This window comes from Leptonotus elevatus, chromosome 10 (assembly GCF_054856555.1).
Source record: "Leptonotus elevatus isolate MCC_2025b chromosome 10, RoL_Lele_1.0, whole genome shotgun sequence".
Classification (NCBI taxonomy): Eukaryota; Metazoa; Chordata; class Actinopteri; order Syngnathiformes; family Syngnathidae; genus Leptonotus; species Leptonotus elevatus.
The window spans coordinates 8,672,027-8,684,757 of NC_141248.1; the positions used below are offsets into that span (position 1 = coordinate 8,672,027).

Consider the following 12,731-nt stretch of genomic DNA (forward strand, 5'->3'; position numbering starts at 1 on the left):
AAAAAAGCTACATATTTATATTTAGCAGACTCAGTTTGAGTACAATAGCTAATGCCAAAACAAAGTTTTATGCGTATCTGATAAAAAGCTAAAGAAAACTGCTTAAGCTGGTTTTGTCCTGGCACAAAGCATATACACTTAATTATTGGGGGAGGGGGGGCAGAGTGAGAGTGTTGAGCCTAAAGCGAGACGCAGAGGTGCAGAAGGGAGAAGCAGGCTGCCTTTAGGCCAGCACACCCATCCTGTCTCTGCCTTTCCTGTTCCACAGCCATGCTCACAGCTACAGTATGTTCGCAGTGATAAGGGATGGCACTTTCCTCTAGTTGGCCCTGAGCTTTGTTGCTACACTTTTCTTTTTTGTTTGCAGGCAAAATTTCGGGAGGCCATCCTCGAGTCTTCCCGCGGAGCACACGAGTGGTCTGCCCCCACATCTGGAAAGCATGCATTGCGCCATATTATTTTAAGCTTCAAACAACTTAGCAGACACTCCTACTCAACAAGTGAATTGGGAACTGCGGTTTGCAGGCCAACCGCAACTTTCCAACACAAGAGCTTTGAATCATGTTCTCCAGACTAATTTTGCTTTCGTGTTGTTTTTCTTTAGGCAGCTCCTCCACACTGTTTAATGTGCTGCAGCTCATGTTTCACTATGTCTGAGCCAACAGTGAACTCACTTGGCGCACTGTAATTTGGAAAGTGTTTACACAATTCTGAATTTTGTTCAGAAATAATCGTTTATAAACTGTTAAAATAACAGAGAGGGTCTGGACTTTTCTTCCTTGTTGGTCTTGTCAAAGGTGGAGTTTCCTTTTCTACTGGGAGGCCAGCCACAATATAGGCTATGATCCCACCCACAATGTGGTATCATTCCTACACTTGTTGTCCTATCAGACAAAAAGGGGTTCCATCCAAATGTTTTTGAAGCAAATTTAGTGAAAATGCGTAAAAACAACATGCGACTTATCCCCAATTCTGGTCGGTATTATTTAGCAAATATTGAGGAGGTGACTGAGCCATGAGATGAGAGTGTCCCTCTGCCACGAGACACTCGGCTGACTGTCAACAAAAGATTAGTGCTCATTTCTTTTATTAAAGACATATTTCAATTTCTTTGTCCCAAAAACATACCTTACTTTACCGTCCGCCTCCATTTTTATGACGACAGTATGTTCGTGTGATGTAGTATTCCTGTCATTGTTTATTCGAAAAACGTGTTTCCATAGCCAAATGATAAGCAAAAAGCTCCCAACTTTTCTTTTGTGAAATTTGGGATTTCCCCCCCAAAATGTTTAGTATTTCTAATCTGGTTTATTTTCAAAATCATTGAAAATTCAAATAAAAATACCACCCAGCTATTGCTTCTTTTTTTTCATTAGTATATGAGAGATGTTTCTGTTAGGGATGTTCGATACCACTCTTCTTTTTCTTTTTTTTAACCTGTATGGCGCTGTGAAGATGGACACGAAAGATCGTAATCTGTGGAAAAGACTGTCGGCTGCAGTGACCCCACGTGAAAGTGGGATCAGCTTGTAGTAGAAGAATAGTACTCAACTTTGAGAAGTCACTGAGACTGATACCAAATACCGATACCACTAGTCTATAAAATTCCCCCCCAAAACAATGACAGATAATTTTAAAGGATTACTTAAAACGGCATGAAACGTACAGTATATATGTAACGCCAAACGTATCATATTTACTACAAGACATTTTGAGCCCTCTATTTCATGAGTATAATATTTTTTCCCCATTAAAACCCTGACATATAAAATCGGACACATGCATTGCACGGATAATCCATTAGAGGACAGTATCACCCAGCTGATGGCTTTTCCAGCGACCTTGCAAGATCGGCCCAATTGAGAAAAAAGAGACACCTGTACTTATTAATAGTGGGAAATGTTCTATCTGATTTTTTGAAATATGAATATGTTTGATATGTCTGCTTATTATTACATTTTTGACAGTTATAAATGTACAAATTTAAAGCACTGTGACCAGATGTATCAAATATAACACAAATCAAAAGTCAATTGTGGAAGTGGATTAAAAAAAAAGTTTGTTCAAAAAGACCAATAAATACTCTATTTACAAAGAATCTGAACGTTCTCTCATATATTTCATGGTTCAGACTTTATAGGGTTAATGGCAATGTTCTATTTTTCAAATTTTTTGTTTCTTGTGTCCACAAGAGGGCGGTCGATACTGGTATCGAAACTTGCCCATCCCCAGTTTCTGTTCATATAGCCGGCATGAAATGGAAGACACAAAACGTTCCCCCCCTCAGTCTGTCAGGGAGATAGTATATGCCACTCACATAGCTGGCAGCGGCGAGCGTCCTGGGCTGCTGTCACTGCCGTTGCTGTTTCCATGGTCCATTGCTCCATTCATCTCTTCACGGATGGCGTTTGCCAAGGAGTTGAGGGTGGGACTTCCAATGGAAGCAGTTGTGTATAGAGGTATGTTGTTCTCTGCCATTGAAGCCTGAAATGCAGGCAGGCCCAAAGCATTAAATGGGGAACGGAAGAGACTTGTCAGCACATACTCAGTTGCCCATCACTCTTTTTTAGACAAATACATCCAGCCGTGACTTTAGGTGAATGGGAAAATCAAGTGCAGAGGGATGTTTTTTGTTTGCATTACTTCCCAGCGGTAGCTTCAGATTCTTATTTTCACCTGGAATGCAGCGGAGAGGGTCGCCCCGTAGCCCAAGCTTGTCTGAATATTCTTTACCAATGCTGGACTTCTGCAGAGAGAAAAATTGAATTACAGCCACTTGCTTACATCTCACCTCGCATGCTTTTTCTCAGCTACAGTATCATATTTGCTAACAAGAAATCAATGCACTTGGCATGAGCACAAAATACATTTACTGGTCTCGTAATGACAATATGAAGGCTTTACAGTATGACAAAGTATCTTTCAACACGCTCAAGTGCATTGGAAGCAAGAATAAGTTGAAGACAAAAGCATGATGGATCAATGCAACACTGAGGGGGGAGCATGCATGGGGGGGTGAGGGGGGTGTACAGGGCGTTCGGCTCTGGTGTTTGCAGGCGGAAGGGCTTACTGTACAAGCAGCTCGTCAAAGTTCTCATCAACAGCGTGTTTCCGAGGGCGGCCTCGCTGTATGTGCCGGCCGTGCTTAAACTCCTCCTCATCAACGGTCCAATAGGACCCAAACTCATCCTCTACTCTCACAAAGCACTTATGCAGGGAAAGGTTGGTGCGAATGGCACCCTGGGAAAACGAATCCGCGGGGGACAGCCAGATGCAGATGCAGTGTGTGACGAGACGGACGACGGACACACACACACACACACACACACACAAATAAACAAACACAGGGAGGAGGGGAGAGGGTGAGGGTCACAATGAAAATAAGCCAAAGCAATTGTGGGTTATGGGGCATCACCAAAAGCCTTCGGAGAGCATGTAAGGGAGGCACGCCAAAGCAAGCAGGGACTTTGGACAATATGGCACACAGACAATGAGATGGAACAGCAGCAGCCTCTTCCCATTAGTCAACTCAAAGGAGCAAACGTACCCACTGATCTTTTGAGGCCGTCTCTTTTGGAACTCTATTTCGTCCACTGTCCACACAGCCCCTTTTACGTTTTCTACCCGCACAAAACACTTGTGTAGACTAAGATTATGCCGGACTGCATTCTGCAGTTGTGTAAAAACAAAGAGAAACAAAGATTGTAATTAGAAGATTAGTGCCTAAATGATTACATTCATCAATGTCAATATCAAGACTGTCTTTCTGAAAGTCCCAGCAAAAGGGACATTAAACACATCTTTCACAGATCACAGTCAGATGGATTGTTGAAAGTAAAAAAGAAGAAGGAAGAAATTAACAAAAAAGTGCTTTATTAATATCGACATTTTGCACATTATTTACATACTAGAGTAATACTCCACATCCTTTATGTTTTCCTTTTCAGTGTTTTCAAATTGTTCTTATGTACTGCATTGCCCACCCCAACTTTTTTTCTTCACTATTCATTTTGTAATATTTAAAATGGCGTTTTTCACTAGAAATGAATGAAAATATGACCCATAAATATGTACCAGTGTCAGAAAGATAATTTTGTTATGGGACTGTAGCGTGAGAGTAGTGGAATACAGTATAGTGATCTTACAATAAATTAGGTCATTGGGAGACAGCGTGCGCGAGAGAAAGAAAGAGAATGAGAGAGCAAGAGAAAGAGAATGAGAGAGAGAGAGCGAAAACAAGAGAGAGAGGGGGAGAGAGAGAAAGAGAGTGAGAAAGAGAGGAGAGAGAGAAAAAGAAGGAGCATGAGAGAGCAAGAGAGAAAGAGGGAGAGAGAGAGAGAGAAAGAAAGAGAGAGAGAGAGAGAAAGAGAATGAGAGAGCAAGATCAAGAGAGAGGGTGAGAGATAGAGGGAGAGAGGGAGAGAGGGAAAGAGAGAGGGAGAGAGGGAGAGAGCGAAAGAGTGAGAGAGAGAAAGCGATAGAGAGAAAGAGAGAGAAAGGGAGGGAGAAAGAGAGAGAGAGAGAGCAAGAGAAAGAGAGGGAGAGAACAAGAGAGAATCGAGTGTTTAACTTGGATCCAGCGGCACGTGACGGGTCACCAAGGGTTTAGAAGAGGCTTTCGGCTCGTAATTTGCCTTTTCCATTCATATTTTTTATTTATTTATTTTTTGGTCATGTCTTCTTTTTAAATTGTTTGTTTTGTTTTGTCTCTGAGCTCATTTGTGGTATGGTGGAAAGTGGAGTGAAGCCACCCACCAACTAAACATCCCAACAAATTACATCGAGGTTATTTACAGTTCATTTAAACAGAATAAGGAGGTTATTAACATGCATCTTGCAAAAGATCATTTGTTTAAAACAATTATAATTCTTGGACACTATTTAATTGTCGGAAAATTGTATCATGTTGAATGAGGGAATGATAAAAAGAAACATTACCTTCCACGTAGCTGCATTGCGTCTGAAATATGCAAACATTCGTGTGAACCAGTTGTAGATTTCGTTTAGTGTTAGCTGCTTTTCTGGAGATTCGAGGATGGCCTGGATGAGGAACAGTGACAGAAACAAATATTTCAAAATGTTGCTTCCTTCACAAAGTGATAAATAAATTACAAGAAACGGGCAGGTTTTGCACGCACGTGTGTGTGTGTGTGCTCACAAAAAAGAAAGAAAAAAAAAGCAGACAACAGGACGGACTGTTTTTTGTAGGCAGGCTGCACTTTTCATTCAAATGGCAGATTTGAATACATTTTCTTTTGTGGCTGTACATGAAGGGCAGGCAAAAACATTTCTCAGGCAGATTACAGGGCAGCAATTATGGCCGGCTCAGATTAATTCCTGAGATCCTAGATTACTGGGACCAAGCAATAATTGACTGGCATCTTAAAACAGGTTCATCCCCACTGTTGTGTGAAATGAATTTGGTTATAATCACTGAAATGCTTAATCACATGAAATTTTCATCTGCATGTTTTTGAATCGCATATGCATGCAATCATTTGAGGATGGATAATCAGTTAAGTCTACATCCAATCAAATTGAACAAGAAACACAGAAATGAAAATGTTCCCTAAATAGCTGAATTGAAATTACTGGAGACATTAAGGCCCCAATTTTCTACAATAAGAGCCCAAATAGCGGGCGCTAAATTAAGATTGCACACGCTCTCAGTGGAACATGATTCAGATTGGGACCTTTTACAAATATTCCAAACAGCGGGTGTTAAATTGAGTGTTTCACTCACTTGAAGACATTTGACGTTGGCAACATGTAAAAAATGGCGGAGAGCACCGCAAGCACAAGTTTCAAGTGATGGGATTGGAAGTATCAGTGGAAGACAAACGAACATATTACTAAATTACAGAAAAAATATATAGATAATTACCTAGATAATTATGGTGAAAATGCATAAAAGTCAGGTTTTGTTTGATTTAATTTCTACAAAATCCTATTATGCGTGCTAAATGAATCTCTTTGTAATGTGCAAAATGAACTGCGGCAATTTAGTGCAATTGACAGACACCATCCTGGGTGCATCTAGTTAATCAGCTTCAGTTCCAATTGCATGACCAATCAATTTTTGCACCCATTTTGTGTAAACCTGAAGCAAATGAGGCCCTAAGTGGTTCCTGAACAGAGAATACTGCGCCACAAGTAGAACATTACCTGTCTTATTAATGAGGCGTATGTGAATGGTGGTCTAACATCTGCATTCATGTAAAATTCTTTGTTCTGAATGAGATCTGCAATGACAAAAAAAAGCAGCATACATTAAACACTGAGCTTGATTACACTTTTTTATTTATTTATGAAAACCTTTAAGCAAGGCAGTGCAATGCCATGTAAAAAACATGTTTGGGTACCTGGAGAGATGGGCATGTTGTATTTTTCAGAGTAACGCCGTCGCATGTGGCCCATGCTGTGGAGGTTGTTGGCCGTGATGACAGAGTGAGTCTGTGACAGGGGTGTGAGGGGCGCTGTGGGGGTGGTGGGGGTCTGGGGCAGGCTCAGAGGAGGAGAGGCTTCAGGAGGGATGGACTTCGACAATGTAATGTTGGACACCAAGTTAAGCTGCAGGAAACAGCCAGAAAACAAAAACAAATGAGCTCAGTTATTCCTTTGGTCAACACTTCCCTTGTTACCAACAAAGATGAACCCTACACAGTCAATTCTGTAGAGTAAATTTTACTCAACTGAGTCTATTTGGCGGCACTATAAATAGAGTAAAATTTACACTTGGAAGAGAGTAAAATAAAAAATAAAAGCCACTCAAGGGTTGAGGAACAAACCCACAACTTCAGGATAGGAGACAGCCAATCTACTTCCTGAGCCACACAGGTCCTACTCTGTATTGCTCATGTTAGCTGGAATCTTCATTAACTCTAAGACAAATCCCCCCGATGTTTTTGGTCTTTTGGATATAAGCAAACAGGAGGAGCGGCACAGCTCACTGGCAGTCTCCCAAGCTGAAGGTTGTGAGTTAGTTCCTGAAGCCTAAGGAAATATATGTAAACGAGTAAAAATTTTGTCAAAAGCTCTTCTTGCAAAAGTTACTTCAAATTTCTGAATTCTGCAAATTCTCTCGTACACACGGAAAAGAAAGAAAGAAGAAAAGAAGTGAAAAGAAAAAAACGGTTGGCAGCATTCTGACTTTATTCTCAGAATTCTTACTTTGAAGTGAGAATTCTGACTTTAATCTCAGAATTCTGACTTTTAAGTGAGAATTCCGACTTTATTCTCAGAATTCTGACTTTAAAGTAAGAATTCCGACTTTATTCTCAGTGCATGTGAGAATTCTGACTTTAATTTCAGAATTCTGCTTTAAAGTGAGAATTTGGACTCTGTGACATAAAGTCAGAATTCTGAGAATAAAGTCAGAATTCTAAGGCTTAAGTCAGAATTCTCACTTTAAAGTCAGAATTCTGAGAATAAAGTCTGAATCCCGACAACCTTTTTTTCCCTCTTCACTAGCCCTAATCCTCTTCCGTACGTACACACTAATAATATTTTTATATTTTTATATTTATTTCTCTGAATTTGTTTCTCTCTTCCAAGTATAAATTTCACTCTTAACTGAGTCTATTTAGTCCCAATCTAAATTGAGTAAAATTTACTCTACGGAATTTACTGTGTAAGCATTAAATGCTTGGAAAAGCTGACAGGAATATCACAACAGCACCCCCTTCTTCTAAGTACTCATCCAGCTCCACCTTCCTGTTTCGGCCTGTTAGTTTAATCTTTTGTATGTTTTGAAAACACCCCCATCTCATCCTTTCACTAGGACTGCACTGGAATGCTCACCGCAAATGAATGTGACTTGAAGTGTAAAGACAAATGCAGATGTCGAAGAGAGGAAGATTCCGGTGTGGCTGATTACACGGCAAAATGATATTATAAGATCTTAAAGCTGCTTATGGGGATAATCTGATGATGAACGGCTTCTGCTTTAGACTGACCACTATCATTTGACCCATGGAAGACGGCCCGGTAATATTAGTGAGTAGTCGTCTGAGGCCCGTGTCCATGGTGGGGATAAGTAATAATGGCTACAAGGTAAACTAATTACGGCAAGTGCTCAGAAGGTATAGCATAGCTTGAGGCAGCTGGGAGCCATGTGCCAGGCGTCCGTCCTGTAGCAGCAGTCAAGTGGAAAATTTGAGTCTGACCCTTGCTCCAGCTATTAATTGGCAGGAAAAATTATGACACATATACATTGGCCCTTAAAAATGAAATTAAACTTAAACCCTGTTTTATTTCGTGTTGATGGTTAGCCCAAAAACACAAGTTCAAGCAAAAGTGCAATGAGCGACAAATCTGCTATTTAATTGACAATAGAAATGCCAAAACAATATCATCCAACAATATTCGAATTTTGAACATTTAGAAAATGTACATTTAACCACCCTCACCAGCAGCAGCAAGAGAACAGCTACAGTATTGCGAATGATGAAGCAAATAAATCACACTTGCACAATGCTATCAATACCATGTTGACTTCTCTTCGTGAGGATTAGCCGGCTTTGTTTCTTTTTTCATCCATATTCCCCGGCCATAAACACAGAGAGGTTGCAACAATAGGCCAGACAGGCTGGTAATAGCCTGGCCTTTGTTTGCCTTACCATTTGGACTCACTCCAGCGTACAGACAAAATGAGACTTCAGACTGAAATTAATTAAATGGTAATTGGTGATCTAATTATACTGGCTTTGACTCGGCAAGCTGCTAAAGAAAATAAACAAAAAGTCCCTCCTCAATTATGTATGGCGTAAAAGGTCAGATTTCTGACAAGAATGCTTAGTGACACCGAGTGCAAGCGCACACGCACGTTGGTAATGCGACACATTTGTTTTTAAGCCCCTACCTCATCCATCTTGTGAGAATAAAATGAATCCTGTTCATTTGATGTTTTACATGCACGCTAGCTGTTAGCATTAATTATAACCAAATGCAAACCTACAATTTGCTGCTTTTCTACTAAAACTAAAACTATTATAACCATAGTAACAAGCAATTGCTGGGAAGTGTGTTTGCATTCATTCAGATTCGACTCAAGAGGTTTTCTGAGGGGGGGGGGGGGGGGGGGGGGCGCCATATCGCTAACGCATTGGGGTCACCTTCCATGACCTGTGTAAAACCACCCGCCACCCAGCCAAGCCAGACACACAGGTATGTATCGTACTTTATAGCACCTGATAGCAGATTAAAGTGGTTGACGTCACAACTTTTATGAAAGTCCATTAATTTGCATAAAAATCCTGGCCCCCCCGGAGAGCGTTCTCGTTGCTTTCTGACACAGCCATTCTCATGGACTCAAAAGAGAGACAAACTCAAGATGCTATCTGCAGCCTCCCTCAACCACTTTTCATATACAAATGTCCCGGTGTCATCAGCCCACTTTTTGCACTCTAATCTACACCATCACAGGGACAGCTTTAACAGACAGTCTTTAGATGAATAGGGCACGTTATGTTGACTGTTACTGTAGAGACATGTAGCCTCTGCACATCAATAGGCAACTGTAAATAAATGATCTAAGCCGCACAGTGTGATGACAGACAGGATTCCTGTGTGTGTGTGTGTGTGTGTGTGTGTGTGTGTGTGTGTGGCACTCCAATACGATGATTTTTGGCTCTTGCTGTGATAAAAGAACTGTCATTCAGTCAAAAACATGACAGAAAGCCCATCCCCTTAAAATGCCACATGTTAAGCACTCCATAGAATAAGGATGACACTTTATGGTATGCTATATATATATATATATATATATATATATATATATATATATATATATATATATATATACACACAACATTAATCACAAAATTTACATCTGTTCTAAATGTACAATAAAATGTTTGTATTTTGTTTTCATACTCTTGTTAACATAAAAGTGGAAAAAAATGTTAAAGTAATAGAAATAAGGCTGCATCTTCTAGTCATAGATACAGTAATTTCATAATAATTCATAAAATTGAGTTAAAATTAAAAAGATGTACTGTAAAAAACAAGTGTGATATTGATGTGTGTTGAGGTCATTCTGCATCTTTCTTTTCATATTAAAAACTATCTAATTTTTAACTTGAACTTGTGAAATTCTGCACATTTTAAAATTCGTCAAATACAACTTGACCCTTAGTTGCCACAAATATATACATTATTATTAAATGTATTACTGCAAAATTTTGACGTGGACGTGTCTGCTGCGTTGCGACTGGTATTACCCCAGTACAGGCTTTCCAAAAATGAAACGGTCATTATTCGTGTGTTAAAAAAATTAGTGGCGTTGAAGAAACTTTAAATTAACTCAAAATGAACACACTAATTTTGACACCCCTAATATATTAGTGCTGTAAAAGTAAAAAAACCTAATTGATTAATCACAAAAAATTATTGCATCAATCATGTATTAATGCAAATTAATCACACTATTAATTTTGACCACAGATGATCTTTCAGCTTGACAGCAGATTATTACATTAACGGTAGCACATATTGTGTTTAAGGAATAAACATAACTACATGCATTAAAGTAAAGCATTTAATAAATGTTTGCGTATAACATTCAGAATATTTGTTCATGTCAAAATATGGGGGTCATTTTTTCCCCATTTAAATTATGCAAGTAATTAACTGATTAAAAAGAGGAGGATGAGAGTGCGTAGGGGATCAAAAAAATGTTGAAGACATCCTCATTACATAAAATGCAGAAAGAATGAATACATAAAAGGTGGTCTTCTAAATTTTTTTGATAAAAAGCCTGTTTAATTAAGTTATTAATCATGATTAATCAAAATTCACTAAATCACTAACAAAACAAAGGTTTGAAAATTATTTTTTTTTATTTATTATTTATTTTATATTATTGTATTTTTTTTAATCATTTATTATTTAATTTATTTGTTCATAAATCTATTTTAGTTCCAAATTCAATTTCAAATGGATTTTTAACCGTTTGAATTAATTGTCATGTACAGGACACCATGTATTTAACACCATACACGCTTCTTAAGATCTCCAATAATGGCTGTGATATGGATGTCTATTATTTGGCTTTAGTAAACAATAACAATAACGACAACAATAATCTCACGGGCAGCGCTTCTATTCAGTTACGAGACGAAGCAGTGTGGCTGCACTTTATCTCTGACACCAAATTGAATCTTGGATGTCAGCAGATGTGCTCCTGACAATATATACTGCCTCCCCGGAGACAACAGCTGTTTTTATTTAGTAGATAAAATAAGAAGACAGAGGGACAGATTAATGGATACATGTGTGCCAATTAAGACAAACAAAGGAATGGGGGGTGGACAAGAGATGCATGATGGTCTGGCTCACCGGTTGCGGGGCGGCTTTGGGCTCTGTAGATTTGACATGAAGGTGTGTCATCATCGCTTGCAGACGTTCTTTGTCTTTCGCGAGCTGTAAAGGAGGACAGCACGTGATTTTTTTTCTCTTTCAGTACAGACGGAGCATCATCACATTGACAAATTTGTGTTATTTTTTCATTCTGGACAAAGTAACATCATTTGTTATGAAAACAAATTTTGAAACCTGATAAATAATATGGTCTTCAGTCTATGTCTTCCTATTGCAGCTTACATATACTGTACTGTTTTTTTCTAAGTGTCAATAACAAGCAAAAGAAGAAGTGTGTGTCTGATAAATCTATGTGAATACTTTAGAACCAGAATGGAAAAAAAAATACAAATCTTAAAAAAAACAAATGACAAAGCTTTAAAAAAAACTACAGTTACACTTGCATTCATAAATTACAAGGCACAGGCATCATGTAAACACAATCTGTACTTCTGGTAGGAATTTAAACAATTTATACGGTTTTTATTAGTACAGATTATTTATTGGAGATGTTCACTATTTTAACCTGTCATTGTCTAATAGATGCTAATTTAGTAATCCGATTAAATCCCCTCTAAAAAAGACAATGTGAGTGATGTCTTATCTTTATGTAGACATTTTATGGACATTTTTGTCTTGCAGAAAATCTAAACTAAAAAGACTGCTCACAACAGAAAAAAGTAATAAATTACAATCCAGATATTTTACAAAAGTAAATTAGCTTCTTTTGTCAATTACATGTTGTAATTCAATGCTGAGTTTCTATCACCTCTGTGTGAGAGATTTCCTATTTTATTGTTTAACAAAAGAGTTAGTCATAAATAACTTTTAAGCCCAGTAATATACAAAATGTAATTATGTTCTCTACTTAGCTCCAGGCTCTTCATATATCTTTTTCGAGCTGTCATGCATTCATAACACATTTTTAATGACTGCTTACTTGCAGATGTACACGTTTATGTCATTGGGCCTCTACGGGTGACCCTGTGGCTGATGTGAGATGGGAGGTGGTGGGGGGTGGGGACGGGCACGCAAAAGCATTGTCAGGAGAAGAAGACATAAATATTTGGTCCCAAACAAAAGCCCGGACAATACCTGCAGCTCCAGCTGTTGTACGACCTGCATTTGCACCCGACACTGGGCGGTGCTCCTGTCATCCAAAGCGTGCTCATTGTTAAGATGCCTGGAAAACAAAAAACAGAGGACACAAAAAATGTGTGTGTCACTTTCACTCGTTTGATGTCACAAACAGTCATGTGAAGTCCATTTTAATGAAGCAAGTGCAAGGTGCTGCAAATAACTGGAAAGAGAATACGAGAGAATAGCTGGAACAGCTCAAATATCCAGAGCCTGGAACAAGCAAATACCTTTTT

At 38.8% G+C, this 12,731-nt stretch overlaps 1 protein-coding gene across 15 annotated transcripts in view; it reads right to left on the minus strand.

Annotated features, from left to right (window-relative positions):
• foxp1b (forkhead box P1b) overlaps nucleotides 1–12,731 on the minus strand; it is a 188,372-nt gene that overhangs the window by 8,082 nt on the left and 167,559 nt on the right. For 11 of the 15 annotated variants that reach the window (XM_086087384.1, XM_086087381.1, XM_086087383.1 and 8 more), the window contains 8 exons: nucleotides 12,454–12,541; nucleotides 11,338–11,421; nucleotides 6,363–6,570; nucleotides 6,166–6,242; nucleotides 4,939–5,040; nucleotides 3,071–3,240; nucleotides 2,677–2,746; nucleotides 2,318–2,484 (listed from right to left, as the gene is read on the minus strand). In XM_086087384.1, the coding sequence (XP_085943510.1) occupies nucleotides 2,318–2,484; nucleotides 2,677–2,746; nucleotides 3,071–3,240; nucleotides 4,939–5,040; nucleotides 6,166–6,242; nucleotides 6,363–6,570; nucleotides 11,338–11,421; nucleotides 12,454–12,541 (966 nt within the window). Of the gene's footprint in view, nucleotides 1–2,317; nucleotides 2,485–2,676; nucleotides 2,747–3,070; nucleotides 3,241–3,547; nucleotides 3,670–4,938; nucleotides 5,041–6,165; nucleotides 6,243–6,362; nucleotides 6,571–11,337; nucleotides 11,422–12,453; nucleotides 12,542–12,731 lie in introns of all 15 variants that reach the window. The other 4 variants (XM_086087390.1, XM_086087389.1, XM_086087388.1 and 1 more) reach the window with 2 other exon arrangements.